Genomic DNA, 24,901 nt, shown 5'->3' with positions numbered 1-24,901 from the left:
CGGTTTATTTAAAAGTTAGAACTGGAACCGAAACTGATTTTTTTGTTTGTTCCTTAATTAACTCGTTCGGTTTGATTCTAGTTAACTAGAACTGGAGATCCATTTAAGCACCCCTATATATGATGTTTCATAGATAGCGGATAGAGGTATTACTCTTGTTTCATTTCATACCATTCTAGTACTATTATTTGTAATTATGAAATATAAAAATAAAATTTACAAAAGAATTACAATTTTATTTTTTTTATTTTGTATACTTATCAAGCATAAGATAAGAATGAAAAGAAATTGTTATTTTATTTCCATCCTCATTGTATTCACATTTCTATTCCATTCTCATTGCCCAGTAAAAATGCGAAGCATGAAATCCACGTGTCACTCTCTAGAGTGTCTGGTCCTGGAGTCCATGTTGATTCGAAGCTCCCAAAACTGCACAATCACAAAAGCAGCGTAGGAGGAATCCCGCCGCCCTGCAAATCGCCATGGATAGCGCTCTCCTCCACCACGCCGTCGGCGTCTCTCTCAATCCCAAGCTCAAGCGCCCCTGCTACTCCTAACCGGATCTCCACCCGACCTCCGATCCCAAATCCAATCAATTCGACGCGCTGCTGGAACGTTCCTCGATTTCCACTATTCATCAGAGATCGCTCTCGACCTCGTCATCGATCGCATAATCGATTCCCGCCCCCACGATTCCGACAAGAATGACGTCATCGATCGCGCACTCCGTCTCGGCTCCGCACTCACTGAAGCGGCCAAGCGATCCGCTAGGAGGCGCGCTTCCATGCACAACGCGGTCGCTTGGCCTCTGCCGTCCGATCTCACTATTAAGGTCCTTTATTCGTTTACTATATTGTTAGTAAGTGTTAGTGTTTTTTCAACAATTTTACCGATGATTGTTCTAATGATTGCGATCAATTTTACTATCTTATATTAGCTATTGAGCAATTGAGGTGAAATACTGTTGATGGTAGGTGTTAGTTTTTTGTCAACAATTTTACCGATGATTGTTCTAATGGATTGCGATCAGTTACGTTAAGACCTGGGGGATCTTACATTTGTTTTTGATCAATTGAGGTGCAATACTGTTGAGTTAGTGACCTATTTTCTGCAATAAGCATTGTAGTCCGTGTTGATTGAATATTGCTTTGGTGGAATTTTAGGTCTTCCTGTGTGGATGTTGTTTTCTTACTGAATAAGTAGAGGATCTATTTGTTTGCATTTTCTGTGTGCAGGTATTCTCTTTTGCTTGATACACAGCGTGTATGTCCATGCAGCTGCTACGTGCTCCTTCTTCAATAAGTGTGCTGCTGATCCATTGTGCTATTCCGATATTAACTTAACCACTATTGTGCCAAGGGTGAATAACATAGTAGTTTCCACAATGATTCAACGAGCTGGAAAAGTACTGCGGTAAGGGATGTGACCTTTACTTTTTCTTGAGGTGATCTCTTGTTGCTATCTCTGCTCCTGGGAGGGCTTTTTTGTGGCGACTCTATCAGAGAATGTCTGGATATGTGCTGTATTTCTTTTTCCCTCAGTTAGTGTGTGGGCTGAATGTTATGCTTTATTATATCTATTCACTTAGGATTTTAGTTCTGTAATTGAAAACAAGAAATGGAATCCTCACTGCTTTCAATAATCTTCAGTGCTATGCCTTCTTTTAGCTTATATTCATGATGCTTTTTCTGGAAATGGCTGGCCATATAGAAATGCTGAATAGTTGCATATCCTCATGTGCCTACATTTATGCGATAGGTGTGTATCTGCTAATGTTTTTTTATGCATGTGCTCACATTGTTGCACCAGCCACCATGAACTTTGACCATCTTACCATTTGTAGGTCCCTTAAGCTTGGGATTATCCCTAGCCCACCTGTTGCATCACTGTGTTCGTCTCAAGCACTAATGTATTCTATGAGAAACCCTCAGATACATCAGGTTTTTCATGGAACGATAAAAAGTCAAGACAGGGAAAAGAGACATCTGTACTTACTAGGTCTTGCTTGGCTCCGTTGATTGGTGATGGTGGTACTGCAGGGTAACATTTGATGCTCTACAATTTCTGTATTTCATGGAAGTGTCTTTCGAGTTACTGCCTTACTTATCTTCCTTTTTTCTGATTTTAGGGCACTTTTGAAAAGGTTACACCTTTATAACATAGAGAGAATGGACAACACAGCATTTGGAGCTGCTATATCAGCTTGCCCTTCTTTGCTTGATCTAGAAATTGTTGGCCTGTGAGTATAAATTTTTATTGGTTTCTTACATTCTAATTCTATGAGTTGGTTTCTACGTGTAATTGCAAAGTTTTCTCTGAATGCACATATTCACAACATCATGTCTGAGTATGATTGGTGTGTGAAATATAATAGGTTTAGATAGATAGGTTGCAGTATGCTAAACCCATGATAAAATTGCCCATGTATGTAACAGTTTGTACTGACATGAGTATACATCTTTTGGCAGACATGTAGAGCTGAGGCAAACCCTGGAGTCAGTGAGTAGATCTTGTCCCCTAATAGAGCGTCTATTTTTGAATCATCGAAAACAGGTGCATACTAGTCCAGCCATGTTTTGTAGATCAAAAGATATTCAGCTCATGTGTTTTTACCTCTCAGGTAGAGATGACAGCTTAAAATACGACATGCAATGACCTAGTGAACAATTGCCCATATTTATCCTCAGTTGGCAATTCGAGGGTTTAAATTGCATGACCCTAAAGTCAGGGTTCTTGTCAAGGTATGCTTCCACTTCTGTGGTTCACCCATTTTAATTCTTATGCTCACCTTGGATGAAGTTGTTATGGTTGTACTTTTTCCACGCAGGGATTGCGTAATTTGAAGTTTGTTGACTTTTCAACATCCTATGCCATCACTGGTGAATTTCTTAGGTAGGTGTGGTTGCCATAGATAATGAAATACTTTTGTAGTATTTTTTTTCCTTTTTCCTCTACATACACCTGTCCTCATTCATGTTTTTGACATTCTGCTTGTAGAAATCTAGGTGGCAGTGTAGGTGGAAGCTTGCTGGAGGTTTTGATTTTACGGGATTGTATGCATTTGAGAGAAGTAAGGAATCAAGTACATTCAGTAAAATTGACAATAGTGTATTACTAAAATGGCTATAAAATTCTCAAGTAATGAGTTGTATCATTCAGGCAGAAGTTTCCAGGTTGCTTTCGCAATTCTTGCCGGACGGTTCAAGCTTCTTAAGCACCTTGTGAGTATTGAATCGTACCCAACTACCCATGTCATAAATTTTAATATTTTCCAATTCTTTCCTGCGTCTCTACTCTCTAGGTAAGTAGTTCTTGTTGATCTGTCTATAGGATGTATCCAATCGAGAGGGGCTGGCATCTGATGATGACTGGTACCAGAGATGTTACACCCCAAGGTACATGCTGATATATGTCACTGCTGCAACTTAGATTTGAATCTATTTGACCTACAATGATGCAACAATTATGCAGTTTCATGTCGTTACGCGAGTTATTGGAAGAAAGGCCCAATCTAAGGGTGCTTGCAGATTTTCCTGCTGAAGGAAGGTAGTAATTTATTTGTTTTTTTTTCTGTAATTCTTGATACAACGGATGTCCACTCATTTACTCAAATATTGATTCCCATTTCTCAAGCTCAGTTTTGTGGAAGAGCCAGTGACCAGCAGTGATGTCAACGTTGATACCAACTCACCCTCCGTGGCGAGCAGTCATACTTCTGGCGAATACGTATTCACTAGCTCATCGGAGAACAGTTATAATAGCTGACCAAAATAGTGGTAATGAGGATTACCAAAATGCCGGCTTTCCAGTTAATGAAGAGAGTTCAGATGAGGTGGATGACTTATAGAGAGAGAGAGAGAATGTCAACATCTCGGTTCAGTGGAACCTGCAATATAACTGGTACAATCTCTACAACAACTCATCAGGTTAATGATAAGAAATTTGTTGCACCGGCCTTGTTTCTTATTTCCATAAAAATATATTGAACTGTTGGATCCCCAACCATGCTCTTCAGTGGTAGACTTTTTGAAAAATGTTTTTTAATGAAAACATCCAATGTGCAAAAAGGTTTTGCATAAATTAATGCACATGATGTTGCTGCTTTTTCAATTTGATGAAACAATGTTTCTGGTCATTTAGGAATTCTAATTAGTAACTTTGCTGCAAGCTATCAGGTGTCCTGCTGGTGCCCCTGCACGGAAGCAAATTCTACTGTCTTCCAATATCAGCCTTCTCTGCATGGGCAGTTACAGATACGACTCAGTGAAAATCAGAGTGATTCTTATTGCATTAACATGATCATTTTCATTTTCTGAGCGTTGGATATACTGAACTGGAGATCAGGTGACCTTAGAAATCCATTGTTGACATTAGCATCGGAGCTGCATGGATTGTGATTGCTTTTGTGGTAACTGGTTGGCATATACAATCACATCCTTTCTCAAACCATTCTGGCAATTGCATTACTGTTTTGGAAGACTCAGATCGTCCAAAATCTTGACAGTTAGCTCTCAGTGATGCAGGTTTCAAGCGTTGTTTTTAATTTGAATATACAGAAACGAGCATTATGAGGTTATTACATCAAGTAGGAATTGATTTGGGAGAGGCCAAACCTCGGGGTTCCTGGCTGTATATCTGAGGGATCGGTCCAATTCATCCGGCATTAGAATGGGAGTACTTCCATTAATATAAATTTGTATTTTGTTAGAGATCAGTGGATCTGTTAACTGTTTGTTCTTATTGACATGTCGACCGGAGGTCATCTGTGTTTATCTTGGACGTTGTTTTGTTCCCATACTTTTGCTGGATATATGTTGTTTTTATCTTCTAAAGGTTATCTAATTTGTCGGTTGTATTTTGCTTTGTATGTTCGACATATGAGGATGAGTATTGCATAACATTTTAATATCATCAGTAGTAGTGGTAATTTAATGGGGACATAATATGATCCATTGACAGCTCACTTCTTTCTCCAGGATAAACCGTAAACTGGATTAATTTACTGGTTTAACAAATAGGAATAGTCACTAAAGCAATCAGATATACTCTCAATCAATTGAATTGGTATAAAACCAACAATGCATATCTACAAGTCTGACAAAAAACTGCAATTAGAAATTGCTCTTAAACTCAAAAGTCATCAAAAATCACTAGCAATGACTATATATGCATCTTGGCCGGGAAACTATTGCATCACCGGAACTCCGGCCGCGACCGAACCCAATTCTTGGCCGGAGAACCACTTCCGGTCAACGTCACGAACGGCATCGACAGTCCATGAACAGCCACCCTCTTGTTAACCACCAGATCAAATCTATCCACCTTCACAAAATTAATCCGCATGGGCGCCAGCGGCCCTCCTCGGCGCTCGTCACCACCAGATCCCGGCCGCGCTCCATCGTGGGCAGCACCGTGCCGTTTTTGAGGGTCATCAAATCCGCAGCCGTAAGCAGCCTGTTGGGAACAATGTGGAATCCCATCTCCGCCACGTAGAGCTGCCCGCCGCCCCCGCCCCCGCCGCGGACGAAGACGGAGACGTCGTCGACGGCGAAGAGGGTGAGCGAGTTGAGCTCGAGAAGCTGAGGGAACTTGAGGCGGATGGAGAGCGCGACGATGCTGTAGCCGCCGACGCGGAGGGCGCGCATGGCGTCTTTTAGCATGAAGCGCATGATAGAGAGGGTGGCGGCGCGGTGGGGGAAGGATAAAGTGGTCATGGCCTCGACGGCGCAGGATAGCGGGGAGAGGTGGGAGACGTAGCCCTGGATGGCGTGGACGACGACGAGGCCGTTGTTGAAGAAGTCGGGCTTGGCGATCTCGGCGCCGTTGATGAAGACCTTTTTCCTGGCGGTGGTGGGGTCCGCGGAGGCCGTGACCGTGAGGCAGCGGTTGGCCGCGAAGACTCGATCTTGGTGCCGAATGCGAAGCGGCGGAGGAAGTGGAGCGGGTAGAGCCCCGGCACCGAGTGTTCTTGGAGGAGGAGAGAGGTGGAGCAGGTCGGACACGTGTCGAGCGAGGCGTCGGTGGGGGCGAAGATCGTCGTGGGCCCGCCCGAGGAGAGGTTTGCCGCGCTCGCTGCGGCGGAGGCTCTTCGAAACCCAGCGTCGAGAGGATGCTGCCGATGTTGGGTGGGGCGGAGGCGGCGGCGCTCAAGACTAGGATTCCGGCGATGATCAAGAATAGCTGCGTCGCCATTGGAGAAATCTTGGAGTTTCTTGATTTCATCAGCGGAAAAGAGAGAGAGTTGTGAAAGCGGTTATTTGATGTCAATTTAAATTTGGGAATTTTGGAGTCTCATTTCTTTAATTATAATGTATACAAACAAGGCCTTAACTATTACTACTATTCACTCTTCCAAGCACACAACACAAGTGAAAAACCATGACTAAGTCCCCCCAACGGCCCGGCCTTGGCGACCGGCACGTGTGTTCGGAACAAGAAGATGGCGCTGTCGAAGAGCCAGCCGTGGACATCCCAATACACCTCAACACAAACTCCATCCACAAGGATGGTTTGGTTGCCCCTAAACTTCCACTGAAGGTGAGTCACCTGCAACACTACCTTCCTATCTACAAGCATAGTCAAACACTTGCCACATCTCTCATTTGGATCAAACTCAATCCTTATATCATGCAAACGCCCCTTCCCACAAAACTGCGCCTTTGAATTGTACAATCTCTTCCCAAAAATGTGCTCTTTTCGAGCGAGAAAACTGGCCTTTGGTGCAAATGGTGATGGATCAATCTTCTTGTAGGCTTCAGTCTGTGAATCTCCGAGAAGAAGGCATAGTTCTTGGTTTATTGCTATGGCCAGATAGAACCCTCTAAGGGCTCGGGGCTTGACCCGAATTTGGCAGAGGATAAGTCCCAATAGATGTCTACCTTTGTTGAGTCCACCACCATTTTCTTGAACCCTTTTCTCTTGGAGAAGAGCCATGGCCTAATGTCCACTTTCCCGAGGCTGTCATTGGCCGAGTTCTCGATAAGCGATGCTCAGTGCCTGGACCATGAGATTCTTCATCCATGTGACTGTGATGAAGCCAGAGAAGGATTGGGAGGTGTATTGGTAGATGCAGGCTACTTGATTTTGAGCTCTAGTTGTGGTTGGTGGTGATGAGTCTGCAACTTGAACTCCACTTTCACCAAAACATGATGGGAAATCCTTCATCATACCATATGCTTGATTCCCCCTTGATCCTGTTGTAGAGTTTGAGAAACTTGTTGAAGAACAAAGTGGATAAAATGACTATTAATGATTGTATATCTAATCTTGAAATAAGCTAAATTATATACATATCATGGCTATAGATAGATACTTAGATAATAGATGAAATCCATGTTTTGATTAGATTGATCTTTGAAATATTCTTATTCTATCAACACAAGTGAGTTGAGAGATTAAAGGGCAGGATAGAAGCATACCTACAAGATGAGATTATGCTGCAAGAAGCATCAAACCAGCACACATTAAGTGTGACTCTTGAATTGAAATTGGCATCATAGAATTTTTTTTAAAAAAAATTAAGAAATTGAAGATTTGGAGCAGCACAGAATTTGCTAGAGATGTTTTTGCCCCACAGTTTTGGCTCATATATGAAATTATTGGAATTATTCAGCTTCAACATTTATGTGATCTTAGCTGTATTTATATGTGTCACTTTTATAAAAGATATTTCATTTCAAAATTGGATAAAATCAAATAAAGCTGATGGATATAATCAGACAAAAATTATTATTAAATTAATGGCCCTACTCTAGAAATAATTAAGCAAATAAAAGCATAATGCCATAATCCATGGCACAGCATGCCAGGGAATGATAACTTGAATCTTTTACCACAATCCAAGATTCAGTTTTTCTCATTTAAAAATAATTGTGGTAGATTGCAATGTTAGGTGAGTGTTTATTAAACCCAACTATGGACTTCTGAGTGATGTGATGAAATGAGTAAAGTTCAATTGATTACTATATTTGTTTACATATTTATTGTATATAGTGATGTAAATCTTCGTCATGAGGTTCATAATTGTGCTTGCTCAAGACTTGTTGAGGTGTAGTCTAACCTTCACTTAAAAGAAGATTATAACCTTAGGTCACTTTTGTCAAATCAAACTCTATATTGGTTCCACAATTCTAGCTACTTTCGAGTTATATCGCTTAAATTTACTTAATTAATTGGAGCATTGGACAATTAATCAAGCAATCATTCAATAATGGAACTTGATAGATTTTCAGCCAAGTGCACTCGTCTCGTGCGAGCTTCTTGACAACTCCGAGGACTTTTCCTGACCGGGTGAAGTTATATTGGATGCCGAGTAGCCCAATCGCTCCGAGGGAGCTCCACCCAATCAGATGGTTAGCCTCTCTAAGAGATGATATGAAAGATAGAAATACCTTAAAAATGATATGGATCTACTTTTAGACTAAACTACGTTGGAAAATGACATTATTATAAATCATACATCCAATTATACTTGGACACATTTTATTTTATTTCTCTTATATTTTTTATTAATTAGAGTATATATGTCAATTCACATTAATAACAAATTTTATCAACTGTCCAGCTGTAAATTGGCAGGTATTATATGATATCCGCTACATGATATTTATAAACGCATTACACTAGTGATTCAAAAGTATTGTCACATTCTAAGTCCATTTATATAATCATTGTGACGACTTGAGTCGACTCCACATTGAAGAAGAAATTGACGTGTTCAGTTGTTCTCAACTAGTACCAAAAAATGAGTTGCCAATGAAGCAATCAAATTTTACATATTTTGCAATTTTAATCTTTATTATAGAAACACCTTAATTAATTGATCGTGTTAAGATGATAACTAGCTTAAGATGATAACTAGTTTAATAAAATAAACCTTGATATATCATCAACTTGTATATATTAAAAATATTAATACAATGACATGAGTATATTAATTATGTCTTTGGGTTGAATCTAAAAAAAATTGTTTTGCAAGCATACAAATGATTTTACAAGCACTGCGGCAAAGAAAGGTGCTTCTCATTTGATTCGTAGCAAAATGGCTTGCAAAATCTAGTGGTAGTATTAGTGCTTTGCAAAGCACTTTTTGATCATAATTTCCTCAATATATCGCAAAATTCAACCTTGCTAGCATTCTTTTGTGCTTGCAAATAATATTTTTGCAAGCACCGATGTGCTCGCTATAATTCAATATCTTTTCAAAAATATTTTTTTCTATTATATTTTTATTATTTTTAAAAATTTAATATTAAGATTTATTTTTTCAAATCATAGTATGAAATAATTCAATAGAATAACAAAATTAAAATTTGACATAGATACAAAATATTGTTTTACACTTCAATTCAATTAGATCACATGATTTAGTTCAAATACTACTAGCTCCCACAATTTAGTTCAAATACAAGCTCGTCGCGTGTATAGCTCCAAGAACATGTTTCCTTTTCTTCACCTTCCCAAAAAGCTCGAAAAGATCGCATTGTAATCTGGTTCTCTTCTCCTTTAGCCGCTAACTTTAGCCCTTGCCAAAACTTTTTCCTACAAACAATCAAACAAGCGTCCAATAGCGGTGTTTTAAAAATCGGATCGGACCGGCCGTTGCGAGTTTGACCCTGAACAGTAAGTAGTCCGGTCCGGTTTGCTCATATAAACCGCCTATACATTGAGCCGCCTTGAACCAGTGAAACTAGCCGGTTAGACCGGATGAACGCATGAACTGGAAACCGGTTTTCACAAAAAATGTTTAAAACTTTGTTGTCAAGGAGGCTTGAACCCAAGACCTCTTGTCAAATTAGTAACACTTTTACCACTCCACCACAATGCTTTGAGTGATAGTATGACCTAAACATTAACTAAATTTATATATTAAACATGATAAATTTTTATTTACACTAACTTATAATTCAAATTTAATAAATAATTATTATTTATATTATCTATAACTATATTTAGCACTCACTAAATTTTAATATTATTTATATATAATCAATTATACATAAGGTTTAATATTTTTATATATTATTAATTGCATTTTGTTATTTATTGAATCTTAATGTATATAGTATGCATTTACATTTTATATATATGTTATATTATTTCTTCAAATAAAACATATTTTGAAAAAATGAACTTTATTTGTTTTTATCATAAAATATCAATAAAAATTTAGTATATTTATAATATATTTTATTATAAAAAAATATTAGTATAAATTTAATATTTAATATATTTTACTACTATTCTTTGTGTAATAGTATATTTTTATATAAGTATACATAATGGTAAATGTGTTTTAGTGATAAATTATTAATTACATTTATCATTCATTATTTAATATATATTTTATATATTATATATTTAATTATATATGTTTATAATAATATTACAGTTTTGACCAGTGAACGGTTGAACAGTGAACTAGTAACGGCGGTTCGCCGCGGTCCGATTTTAAAACATTGTCCAATAGCAAACAATTAACGAGAGATAATAAGCTAACAGATTTTATAATGTCAGAACATGTCCACTCGTAAAAATGTTTCCAAAATGGATCTATTAAGACAGAAAACTACACGTTAGAACTCTTCCAGATCGTTCACATACTCTATTTGAAAATCAGAACAGATGGTAAATGAGACCTTCATAAGCAGGGTTATAGTTATAAAGAGCACTTACAGGGTTATCAGACAGCAAAGAAATCGAAATTCTCAAACATTTTTCATCACATCTTGAACTTCGAGTAAAAAAGAGCATCCCCATGGCTCTCGGGAAAACTGAAAGCCAGATTGTGATTATCATGTCTACCGATAATGGATATCCAAATGCAAAACCTTGCAATTTCATGATTCGGCATTATAATCATAACAGAATTTAGTAATATTGCCAACTTACAATTCATGGATACACCGGCTCCAGGCGAAGTGACCTGCTTCAGCTTCATTATCTTTAGCCGAACTTTTTAGTTGAATCACGCATGATAATGTTTCTGTGGACAAACAGCAAGAATAAATCTACTCAAATATACAAGTTCAATATCTACTAATCATAAGCCAGGTACTAAATATATATAATGTTTTATATCAGCAAACATATGTGTTCTGTTTTCATGAGGAGCAATCAGGGTCTGAGAGGGTGAGGGTCTGAAGTTCCATGTCATTTATCAACTGTTTCAACAGACATCAAATTCAGAATTTCAAAGACTAGGACTTTTCTTTCTACATGACAATCTCAAATTCTCAATCATATGCAAAGTAGGTAGTCGAATAAATGGAATATAGAAGCATGCTGATTTGAATTACCTCATAAACTCACTTAAGTAACTGAAGCTGAAAGGAAAGCATGCTGAGCCTGAGAGCGAGGCAGTCTGAGAGCTAGATGATTCTACACAAAACAATCAATCAGATATCAGTGATCCATTTTATCAGCTAATCAGAAGCTTGTTGCATATAGCATCTTAGATAGCAGCTTCACCACATGAGAAGAGAGGTCCAAAATCAGGAAATTAATAACATATCATCACTTTCACTTATAAACACATCACAAATCTTCCACCACAATACAAAAACATACATCAGTCATCAAAATATCAAATATTAATCATCTAATAAATCACACTAATCAAAATTTTAAGATCCACAGATTCCAATTAAAGTAGCACGAGCAGATTTGTAGAAGAGGTTGACCTGATGAGCAAATATAATTAAGGATTCTTGGTGTTGTTGAGTTGAAGCCGAGAAGAGACGGCGAGCTCACGCCAGCGACAGCTGCAGCGGTTATCTGATGAGCTCAAGTCAAAATAAAATTAGTGAGCTCATTCACAATTTGCACATGTTGTTTATGGATTCCTCAAATTTGTAGGATCAGTAACTCAACTCTAGTTTCCATAATAAACACATTCCTTGCTAGCCAAATCAGAACAAGCATTTTCCCACAAACATACACTGTAATGTTAGAAGTGCCATAAACACTATTCACATTTACTACAAAATACATCAAATTGGATTCCACATGCTCAATCAAAATGCAGTTTTCTTAAACAATGTGACCACAAATCAAACCTAACTAGCACCAGCATTTCATATGATTTCTAATTTCCAATTTCCCTAATTTCTTCAGCAAACTCATGGTGCATCCAATAACAGCGGAATTCCACTACAAGTCAATCTATTCCAATCTATTCTTTATATGAATGTACTCATGATTGGAATAGATTAATCAATACAATGACATGAATATATATGTTAATTATGTCATGAGTATATATGTTAATTATGTTTTTGTGTTGACATTTAAATATTTATATTTAAATATATTTTAAAATGTTAATTATGAGTATATATGTTAATTATGTCATGAGTATATATTTAAATATCTACTCAAATATATTTAAATGTCAACACAAAGAGCGTAATTAACATACGCATGTCATTGTATTGATATTTTTAATATTGAGTTAATGAATTGTAAAGTCATAACATTAAGATAGTTATCGAAAGATTACACCCCACACCTTAATAATGTCATCGTTTTTTTAAAATAGTTATAATTTACACACACATAGACACTCAAGTTGAACATCCGATCCATTGATTGGAGAGAGAACATCTTACTAACTACGTCGACGTCTTAAGTCCTTGTCATTTTTACGCAAGTGTCAACCTAACATTTTCAATTCTTTTATCGAACCTAATACTAACGAACATAAATTAGTAACATTGTGCAGCCACAATTTTGGCACAACAGATTGTATTTAAAATTATCAAGTTATCGAAAATCTGTGCCTTAATGCACAATTAGTTAAAAAAATTTGTAAATTCCTATAAATTCTACACGCGCAAAGTCTATGTAACATTATGATATCTAAGTAAAAATTTTGAGCATATTTCTATCGCAAAGAAGAATGAAAGATTATTGGAGGAAATAAATGTGCATTCTTGATGTTTTTGTGCCTCAACTTTCTTGTACCAAAATTCATGGTACCCGACACACAGTACAATAACACATTTTGTTTCCAATTATGAGATTTTAATAAATTTTCCAATGACAAATGTGACTTTCTTGCGTTAGAAACCCTTTATTCCAAAGCATTACTAATGATAGCAAAAACTTCGTAACCTAAATATTCAAAATCAGTCCACTTTTTCTTTCCGAGTTTTAAAAGCACTCTGTGTCCCATAACTTATACTCCTAATACGCACACTAAAATGGTTAAAATAAATAATCCTATTAATTGAGAAGGAGTAATATTTTTCGATTCATTTTTGAAGATGCACACTAAAATGTATAGAGAACTATGGAGAGTAAATGGCAAATGTATTGTTGTGTGTCTTCTTTTACTCCAAACTCTAAATAACAAATGAAAGGTCTTGCAATCAAGACACCTCATCAAGTATTTGGAGCTTACACTAGGTAAAAGGCCAAAACACTTGAACCACATAAGGCCAAAAGTCCTCTCCTACAAGTCTGATGAATATCTACCATTGTTGCGGGTGGAGATCCCGGATTTCTACCGCCGACGAAATTCTACCCATTACAAATTTCAAATTAGGAAATTACTGATTTACTGTTTTCAATTTTTGAGCACGATTCCATAATTTTCTTTTTCCTTCTTTTTTGTTGAAGGTTTAAGTTTCATCAGTATAATTGTGAAATGGAAGTATTCATCCATAGTAAAATTTGTTGTAAAATATACTACTACTTTATACTGTTATTTTTCCATATTTATTCGTTTCACATTAATCATCTTATTTCCACTTATTAATTTGTGATAAATGAACCTAAAATTTTAGTAACTCATTTCATTCATATTTTAATATAAAAATAGGATTTACAATTCTACTAAATTTTTTCTTACATTTTTTAAGAAAGTCATATAATTTTTTTAAAATATTACTGGGCCATTGTATTTCCGTTTCGTCAAAATATTTATGATTGAGAAGTACTACTAACATCTAAAGCCCATAAATATGCATAAAAGTCAAAATAAAAAAACTCAGATTTAGGCCCAATTAAGCCCAGAAAGAGCTTTGTGATGTACTAAACCCTAGATGGCCTAAACTCGCGTCTTCTTTCAAACCAGAAACTCTTCGCTATCGAGTAGGAGCTTCTTCAGAGCAGCGGCGCACGGCGGAGATCTGCTTAAACGACATCGTAATCACTCGAATTCTCTGTCGCTCAGCTTTCTTTGATAACTAAGTAGACAGTGTTTGCTATTTATTTCGAAATTGAATCGAGCTAAATTAGGTGAATCTGTCCTCGTTGTTACAGTAAAATGGCGGACAAGGCAGTTACTATCAGGACCAGGAAGTTCATGACAAACCGTCTCCTTTCAAGGAAGCAATTTGTATGTATCGCCACGGTTTTACTTTCTTTTTGGTATTTAATTGTCGCAGTTTAGCTCATGTTTTCGAAACTCTGTTTTCTGTCTGGGATTTTGTGTAGATCATCGATGTCTTGCATCCGGGAAGGGCCAATGTTTCTAAGGTATAAACACTTGTATTTTCTGTTTTTTACTTTCCTTTTTATGATTATATGATTTTTTTTATGTAAACGAACTACCTGTAACATAGTCATACCCCATTTATCATGTATAATTTCACTGGTCTTACCAATGTTTCAATTCTAGGGCACAGTTCCTCCTACTACTATAATTAGGGTTTATGTATTGGGGGTGTATTGAAATTTAAGTCAAATTGTGTATGCACTAATATAGTGATAGGCAGTTTCTGACCAAATTTATGAATTTTGGTTTTCGCTGAATGAGTAAGTATGACATCTGTATCTGATTGATTTTTTTTGGTGAGAAATACTAATTGGCAGTCTAGATATGGTTTCATTTACAGTTCCATTCGTTTCCCCAACTACTTGTGCATTCATGTAGTTCTGTGTTTTATTGTTTTAGGCTGAGTTGAAGGAGAAGTTGGCAAGGATGTATGAGGTTAAGGACACCAATGCCATCTTGGTTTCAAGTTCAGGACCCTTTTTGGTGGTGGCAAATCTCTGGATTTGGATTGATCTTGATTCTGTTGAGAATGCTAAGTTTGAGCCCAAGTACAGGCTAATCAGGGGAACTACTTCACTTTATATCACGCCTTTTTGATATTGATGAACATTTGCTACTTGCATGTCTAGTTTAGTTGACAACAGACTTTCAGTTAATAGGTTCAATTTTATAGTTGAATAAATAAATAAATAATGAGTGGATCTATGTTTTGTATCCTAATGTTGTTACTTGATGTTTGCTTTTTTGGTTAAAGATTATGTTTAGTAACACTTGTTAAGGGTTACGTATATTTCACTGCTGCTGTCATCAATCATTGGGAAAGGGGACAAGGGTTTTGGTTCTGATTTGCATTTTAAACTGTTTCAAACCTTTAGTACTCAGGGGGGACCATTTCTGGATCAGTTTGAAGTGCAGGCTGCTTGTTATTTTTGTTTTTGTGATCGTACAAAGTTTAAAGTCAACTTTTTTTTCACAGAATGGTCTTGACCAAAAAATTGAGAAATCAAGGAAACAGATGAAGGGAAAGAACAGGGCGAAGAAAATCCGTGGTGTTAAGAAGGTGAGATATTATATCCTAAAACTAAATTGTAACATATGTGTACCTTCTCTACTAATCATGTGGTAAATGTTCTTGCAGACTAAAGCTGGAGATGCTGCAAAGGCAGGCAAGAAGAAATGAGTTTGTGATATTTTACTTTTTTGTGAATCGTGACGATTTTCATGTGACAATATATTTTTGTTTGCCTTGGGGTTAATTTAGCTCTCTGTTTAATGCTAATGCGGCACAATCTTTTTTAATTGTTACCAAGTCTCAAACTCTTTGCTATATCTTGCAGAGTATTGTCTTTCTTATTAATTATCGTATTTGCCCATCAGACATTATTTTTGTTCTACAAAATTGTCGTACTAAGATATGTGGAATGTTAGTACTAAATTATGATGTGCTTTATATATCTAGTCGAAGGAAGATATCGTTTATGCATATCATTGCGCATTAAACCATCGCTGTGCTTATGGCCGTACATGAATCAATTTCTCACACTTATATTTTTCTGTAATATTTTAGTATTCAACATAATTTCTTAATCTCTGTTCATAAAAATTTTGTACCAACTTAGTTGGGATAGAGTGATACTAATCTTTACCAGTTGTACCATAATGAATAGACTCGACCATGTTTTATTTCATTTCAAGCACATATCAAAGTAGATTATAAGTCCACGCTTTAGCCACAATTTTCTAAGATGCCATACGTTTTGAATTAAATTCCCTTAAAATTCTTGTTCTATTTACTAATCTTTACCTCTTGTACTATAATGACTAGAAGTGGACTATAAATCAGTTCAAGCACGTATAAAAATGGACTATAAATCATATGCATAAGTGTTCACAGTTCTATGCATATATCATCAACCGTTTTTAATCAATACCAAAATCAATATCAACAATGTACATGATTTTGAATATAAACAGCGAGCATAGATGTGTTGAATAACATAAGCATCGATGTGCATTAAACATTGAGCATTGACAGGATGAAAAAATAGTAAGCATAATATACTAATGAACAAGTAAACACCACGTAGAAAGAATATAGTAAGCACCGAATAACTGATTAAAAGTAAGCATCGAATTGTTAATAATAATAAACCATGTTGTTTTCCTGTTTTAAGTTTTAACAAAAAAAAATTTAACGGGGTTCATTGTAGGTGGGGATGTCAATCGGGCTGGGTCATCGGGTTTCACCCAATCCTATTCGGATTCGGATAAAGGTGCAGCAAATTCAAAATTGTGGTTATTTTGGGTTAAAAAAAGTTTTAACTCAAACCAAAAGCCTTTTAAGCTTGATGGGTTAATCGGTTTTTCCGAAAAAATTAACATGCGATTAACCCAATAAAAAATGGTGATAATTAGTTATATTTATAAAATGAAAAATATTTAATTATGATAAATTTGAGATATACTTAAACTCAAATATAAACATGACCCCAAACTAATGTTTGAGATTTATACAAAATAAAACATAAACTTTAAAAAGAAATTTTAAAGCATTTTTTAAAAAAATTTAAATATATTTTTATTGAAGGGGGAAGTTTCAATTTATTTATCTATTTTTTATGTTATTAAAAATTTTATATATATATATAAAAGGAATCAAGGGGAAAAATTTTTTTAAAATTTAATTGAAAAATGAGAAAAAAACCCACTCATTTTTTTTAAAAATGAGTGGCCCGATTTTGCCACCAAAAAATATTTTTAGATTAATTTATTATGAAAGGGTATAATAGTAAATTCAATGAAAACAAATGAAAAAAAAATTTCCCCCTTTTGTTCTTCAATTCTTTTCCCCCCCAAATTGCGACCCGATGGCACCTCTCACGCCCGGAATTGAGCCCCCCCCCGGGGCCCTCGCCCCCGAACCCCCCGGCGTCCTCCCTCCCGCTGTTAAAATTCCCCCAAATTTTTCCCGTTTTCCCATCTCGACCTTTTCTGGATTTGTTAATTGAGATTAAAGCAACGAATCCATCTAATTTATATCTCAATTTCAGGGGAGCAAAACGTTTCCCTTAAATGGTTCAATGTTTTTTTGTTTTCACCAAATGGGGCCTCAGGGGGAAATTTAATTAAATCTTAAATGAATCCCCCAAATTTAATCCCCCCCAAAATTATTTGAGCAACTTAAAGAAAGGGTTTTCAAAAAATCCTTAAAAATCGAAAACCGAAATTTTAAACGGGAGAAAAAAAGGGGAGGGAAATTTGGGGGGAAAGGCCAAAGTGGGGGAAAAATTAAAATTGAGGGAAAAGAACTTGGCTTTTCCACACCCGGATGTTTTTAAAATTTTTCCTTTTTTATTCTCAAACTTTTATCCCCAATATTTAACATTTAAATCGGTGTTGATTATTGTTTAAATTTAAAATTGCTTTTATTTGTTTGGGTTTTTTTATCAGATGAGAGTTTTTGGGTTTCTATGTGGGAATATTAGCAACATTTATCTTTACTCTTTTAAATTTTGGGATCCGAATATAATATGGTTGGAAATCGCTAACTTGGTAGGGTTTTGGGGTTTGAATTTTTTCCCTTTTTTGAATTTAATGTGATCTTTGTTTTGATTAGAGCAATGTGGTTTATAAAAGATTTCTTCAAATTTAAGGTTAATTATAATGCACTCCGGGGTTTTTTGGGATATTCCCCAAAAATGCAAAATTAGTTGCTAAGAGATAGATTAAAAGATTTAGCTATTTTCCCTTTTTTTAATTTAAACCCCATATAAATCTAGGGTAAACTACATATATAATGTCAACTATGTGTACAATCCATGTTTACATATATAATGTATGTCTAACTACATACTAACCATGCCAACTACACACGTATAATGTCAACTACAAAACCCTTCGGGATTTTTGTCGATTTGGGACCAAGGGGGGCAAAAACAATAACGAAGTTTCCCAATTTTACTTTGTATTAATTTATTATGATAACGTGGTTTGCTTCAATGATGTTGAAAACATAAATTTGGAAGATAGTTTGTTGGAGATAAAATGAATTGTTTGTGTGATGCTTTGGTTTTTTCGGATTGGGGGGAAATGCTTTGGGAATTGTTTTTTTTACTTATGTATCCTTAATTTTGAAAATGTTGCCTTGCTCTAAAAAAATGCGATTAATGGGGTTTTGATTCATTAGAATCTTTTTAAATTTAAAGTTACCAATTTTGGATGGAATTTTTTTGGAATGACTTTTTGTATCGTGTTTGTGAAATTTTGGAACAATAGTCCCTACTAGCACCCGGCGAAAATGGGCCGAGATATTCTTCTAATTTTTTTAAAGAATAGATTTTTTTAAAAGATTTTTTTTGCTTCCAAAAAACGATGGAAAAAAGGATTTTTAAGACACTATAACGTAGATGCGGTTTTGGGAAGTTCCCCGGACTAAATTGATAAAAAAGTTTTTTTTTTTTTACATGAATTATATAGCTCGTTGACATAATAACGTTTGTTGTTGCCATGAATTTTATGGGATTGGTTTTAAATTTTATGAAAAATGTTGTTACATAAATTATATGTAAAACTTTTGGTTGGGTTGAATTAATTATATGTAAAACATTGTTGTTGACATAAATAATATAGGTCGTTGACATGAAAATATTCGTTGTTGATGTTAATTATTTGTAAAATGTTGTTGTTGACATAATAGTTGACATAAATAACATTTGTTTTTGACATCGGGTTTCCCCATAAATAACATTTGTTTTTGACATCGTATTTGACATAATGTCTCCGTAGTTGACATGGAAAATGACAATTATGCCCAAGGGACATAATTTTTAAGTATTTGGGAAGTTTTTATTTTATGGGAAGGTGACTTTTAACAAGTTTAAAGAGTTGAAAAAAGCGAAGGGGGATTTCCCCCCCGGCAAAAAGCCCCGGATCGTTGGCCGATTGTTCGGTAAAACCCGGCTTCAAGGGCTGAATTATAAAACTTGTTTTTGGGCTAATTATATGTAAAACGTTTTTGGGACATAAATAAAAAGGCCGTTGTTTTTGAAAATATTTTGTTGACATTAATTATTTGTAAAATTTTTCATTTGACAAATTTTTTTACAAAATAACATTTGCTTTTGACTCGTTTTCCCAATAAATAACTTTTGTTGTCGTGGTTGACTAATGTTCCGTGGTTGACATCGCGAAAAAAAAATTATCCCCCCTAAGTTGACATAATTTTTGGGATGGGGTTGACATTCGCAAAAATTTTGGAAGAGGGTAAAATCATCTAATTAAAGTTAAAAAAATCCAAACCTAAAAGCCCGTTTTATATTTGATTTTTTTTTTATTGGAAAGGATTTTTTTTTTTTTAATTTTAAGATTTTTTTTTGGGTTGTACCCTTTATACAAGTACTTTTGGGTTTTTTGTTGACATTTCAATACAATTTGGGAGCAACCCTTCTCCTTCGATGGGGGGGCCCCCGGTTTGAATTTCAATTACAATTAAAATTTCCCATGTTTTTAAGGTTAATTACAATTAAAAATTATGTCAACTATATATACTAGCCATGTCAACAATAATAAATTATGTCAACTATGATGCATTCGTGTCAATGGTACATACAAGTCATGTCAACTACGGTCATTCGTGTCTACTACACTTAAAAACCATGTCAACTATGTTACATACTATGTCAACTACCCCGTAAAAACCATAACTATACAAAAGGCCTTTCAACAACAATTATAAGTCTGTCATTTTCCTTAAAAACCAATGTCAACAACAATCGAGTTGTTTCTTAGTTGTTAACATATACAAAAAAGTTTTTGACATTATCTTATTAGTTGTTGATATTTTTTCTTTTTAATGACATCTATCTTATAATTTTCTTTATTAATTATAATATTTTTTCCCAGTTGTTGATACTTTATACAAAGGACTTTGGTTATAGGTTGTTGACATTTCAATACAATTTGGTTTAACCGATTAACATTTGATATAACCCAAGTTCAAACTTAAAACCACAATAATAGTTTTAAAAAACCCCTCCAACTATATAATTTAAGATTACTTTCACATGGAGACAAAAGTCATATAATTTAAGATTACTTAAACATATAATTTAATTATGCTCAAACATAATTCATGTTTTTAAGGTTAGTTACAATTAAAAATCATGTCAACTTTTTATATACTAGTCATGTCAACAACTAAAAATAATTATGTCAACTATGGTGATAACGTGTTTTAACAAAAACCCCAAAAAGTAAAAGTCAACTTACAAAATTTTAAATACACGAAAGCCACGTCAACCTTTTTACATACTATGTCAACTACACATAGAACCATGTTAACAACAATTATAAGTCATTTTAAAACAATTATAAGCCATTCAACTAAAATAGAACCATGTCAACAACAATTATAAATGTCAACTACACATAGAAACCTTCAAAAACAATTATAAGTCTTCGGGAACACGTAAAATCATGTCAACAACAATTATAACCAAATGTAAAATACACTTTTGCCATGTCAACAACAATTCAGTCATTTTTAAAAACAATATACTTTAAAACTTAGTTTTATTATTTTATTTTAACAATATTTCTACTTTTCTCTTTTTTTTTTTCTCCCGTTTCATTTCTTTGTTCACTTTAACTTGTGGGGGGCATCCATTGGGGTTGCGGTTGGTGGTGAGATGGGGGGGCCGATTCTGGCTCCCCCCTTTAGGATCATAACCGGGGATGTAGGGATATTTTCCCTGGGTTTTTTTTCTTCCCATAAACGCCAAAAATTATTTTTAAATTTTTAAAATAAACTTTTAGGAGAAACTAATGTCAAAATCAGAGAAACATATGTAAACAAAAAGATGTTTTCCCTCAAAAAAAATTTCCCAAAATTTTAAAATTGGAAATTCGGCCCAAAACTTCAAAAACTTCCTTTTCTTTTTTAAAAAATAACTATTTATTTTGGATATTGTTTTTTGGGGTCAAAAAATCAAATTTTTAAGGGAACGTCTTGGGCAAATGAAGAAACTTTTGGCCATAGATTTAATGAAGTCGTTTGGTTTTCAGAAACAAAAAGCAGTTGCATCAAAAAAAAGGCACATATGATGGGGTGGGGGGGAGATTGACAAGAAAACTAGAATTTATTTAAATAAAATTCTTCCCCTTTGATAAAAAAAGGGGACAAAACACCAAAATATGATTACACATCATCCCTAAGACCCAATTGTTGGGGAAAATCTATGAATTTACACTTGAGATTCTAGTAGAGATTGAAAAAAACTTACTATACCTTTAATGAGTCCAAAACCCCCCCTCATCCATACGGAAACAAAAGCCGGGGAAAAGCTCCATATACCAAGGGATTGGCCCAAAAAAAACCGGTAATAAACCTGCCAAAAAACAAAGTCAGGGGAAGATCCTATTTCAAAGAACAAGATGGTAAATCATTCCCAAATATCGCCCACCGCATTTCATTATCTCTTAAGAAAAACAATTTTGAAATAATTAAGTAAAACCAAAAGTTTCTAGATAAACTTTTAAAAAACCATCCAAGACCAACACCAAAACAGGGGGAAATGGTTTTCCCCCCTAAAAGGTCCTTTAAAACAACAACATGACCAGAAACATTTTTATGTTTTCTTACCATTCAAACAAAATTACACTAATGGGCAAAATAATTTATGTCAACAAATATTCAAACAAACATACACTACATCAAAAATTTATTATTATGGGATGTCATTTTGCTAGTATATAAAATGTCAATAATCTTAAAATTTTTAAAAAACAAGAAGAATAAATCAATATCAATTATAAAGATATCATGTCAATAAGAAGTATACCATGTTGACAACAAGTGCATTTCATGTTTTTTCGATTTGTCAATAGATAAAGTACATAATAAATCTATGTCGATAAAAGATAAATTCCATTGACAGAATTAAAAGTATATTCTTAAAATTATGTCAATAGATAAAGTACATAATAAATCAATATCAATAACAAAGTATATCTCTAAAATATAGCAAACATAATTATCGGGTTTCTATTATGTCAATTTTACTATGTCAACAAAAATTCTAATAAGTATACACCAAAAGTCAAAAACAAGTATATCATGTTTAAAACAAAAATAATTATCTTATTTTTTATATTAATTGTTAAAGTTTATAATGTCATAAAAAACCAAAAAAGCATACAAAAGGTCAACGGATACAATATCATCTGAAAGACAAGTATATCTTTTTTATAGAAAAAAAAAGTCATTATCATAAAAATGTCAATAGCTATTGTATGAAATGTCAATAATCTTAAAAAATTTTAAAAAAATCCTTAACTGGAAAATGCATTTTCCCCTTTTTTGTTTTCCCCTTTTTGATTTTTCCCTCTTTCGATTCTACCATGCTAATCAACAATAAAAAAACAGCAATTGAAGAAGAAAACAAACCCAAAACTGTTTTTTAAAACACTAAAATCAAGCAAATACTTAAAATTTGAATCAATTTTTTTAACCCAAGAATTTCCCAAAGACCGCCGATTTGGGAAAGCCTTTTTTTGGCTACAATCGGTGCTTCAACTTCAACTCTTCTTGATCCTCTTTTGGAAATTAATTGATGTAGAAAACCCCCAAGGAAATCTAAGATTAGGAGATTTGGGCGAAGGGAAAGAAGCGGAATTGTAGAAAAAAATTTGGGAGAGAACTCGGAAAAAATGTTCGAGAGTTTTGCCCGGGTTTTAATACCAAAAACATTTTAAGGGAAAAAACAAAAAAACCCCCTTTTTGAATAAACCGAGGTTGTTGACATGGCCAAGATTGTGAAGGTGGGAGATTGCATCTCCCAAATTTCAATTAGGCCCAAAATCTCAATCGGGCCCTTTTATATATATATTGGAGATGATCAAAATAAAAAATGTCCTTAAACAAAAAGCCAAACCCAAAACTTGGGCAGCAGATAAAATGATAATTTTGGGTGATTATATTCGAAACCACTATTACAAAACGCTATTATCAAGTCATATAAGTTAGTATACAAGGGGTTTAAATTCTCTGATCATCTTTTCAACATCAATTTCTCCTTTTTTGATGTCATTCTCAAACTTCTTCTTTATCATTGTAAGTGTCTCAAAAGCCTTCTTGTTAGTATCTCCAATAAGCAATGCTTCAGTATATCTGGCACGGAGTTTTATGAAAGACTCTGTTCCCTTCTTCGTTAAACCCGAATTCCAGTTACGAACAGGACCACCCATGTAAGTCTCCAAATGGCGCATCACATAAATTCCACAGTCAACTTTATTTGTATCGTTCTGCCATGGCATATTCATGTATCTGGTTTTTGACAGTTTGACAGTTCTTCCCATTGATGGATTGACTCCATTTCCAAGATAAGTTCGGAAGAAATTTCTCTATTCAAATAACACAAAACATACATGAGGTTGATTAAAAATTATATTATGTTCCATACTGAATTATATTCAATGCATTTTAACTAATAAATATTGTCACTTAAGTATAACAAAACACTATTCACAAAGTATCATTTTATCATTTTCAGAAACTATCATTTTATGCACCCAAAGTATCATTTTATCAAGCAAAGGCACAATTTCTACATTTAAACAGATTAACCAAACACATAGCAACACAAACACACATACAAAAACACAGAGACACACACAACAACACAAATAAACACAGCAGCAGTAGCATCAGGACACACACACAAACAAACATAAAGTATCATTTTATCCCATGAAACTATCATTTTATAATGTAAACTATCATTTTATCCCATGAAACTATCATTTTATAATGTAAAACCATCATTTTATAATCTGAAACTATCATTTTATCAAGGGCAATTATCATTTTATCTTCTTGAACTATCATTTTCTAAATTTCAATGAGTTCAAAAAAGCAGAGAGGGCATAACTTGTCACTTAAGTATAACAAAACACTATTCACAAAGTATCATTTTATCATTTTCAGAAACTATCATTTTATGCACCCAAAGTATCATTTTATCAAGCAAAGGCACAATTTCTACATTTAAACAGATTAACCAAACACATAGCAACACAAACACACATACAAAAACACAGCAGCAGTAGCATCAGGACACACACACAAACAAACATAAAGTATCATTTTATCCCATGAAACTATCATTTTATAATGTAAACTATCATTTTATCCCATGAAACTATCATTTTATAATGCAAAACCATCATTTTATAATCTGAAACTATCATTTTATCAAGGGCAATTATCATTTTATCTTCTGAAACTATCATTTTCTAAATTTCAATGAGTTCAAAAAAGCAGAGAGGGCATAACTTGTCACTTAAGTAGAACAAAACACTATTCACAAAGTATCATTTTATCATTTTCAGAAACTATCATTTTAT

General features: G+C 34.4%; 1 protein-coding gene and 3 pseudogenes across 1 annotated transcript; 2 read left to right on the top strand and 2 right to left on the bottom strand.

The window, feature by feature from the left end:
• The first annotated feature begins 1,235 nt into the window (after positions 1-1,235).
• LOC125199911 lies at positions 1,236-4,858 on the top strand (annotated as a pseudogene).
• A 335-nt stretch (positions 4,859-5,193) lies between these two features.
• Positions 5,194-6,279, bottom strand: LOC125199910 (annotated as a pseudogene).
• A 60-nt stretch (positions 6,280-6,339) lies between these two features.
• LOC125199909 lies at positions 6,340-6,933 on the bottom strand. The gene has a single exon (XM_048097763.1). The coding sequence runs from the start codon at positions 6,931-6,933 to the stop codon at positions 6,340-6,342; it is 594 nt and encodes a 197-aa protein (XP_047953720.1).
• A 7,147-nt stretch (positions 6,934-14,080) lies between these two features.
• Positions 14,081-15,829, top strand: LOC125199913 (annotated as a pseudogene).
• The last annotated feature ends 9,072 nt before the right edge of the window (positions 15,830-24,901 follow it).

Source organism: Salvia hispanica, unplaced genomic scaffold (genome assembly GCF_023119035.1).
Source record: "Salvia hispanica cultivar TCC Black 2014 unplaced genomic scaffold, UniMelb_Shisp_WGS_1.0 HiC_scaffold_731, whole genome shotgun sequence".
Lineage (NCBI taxonomy): Eukaryota > Viridiplantae > Streptophyta > Magnoliopsida > Lamiales > Lamiaceae > Salvia > Salvia hispanica.
The sequence above is the reverse complement of the archived record's forward strand: the minus strand, read 5'-3'. Positions and strand labels throughout refer to the sequence as shown.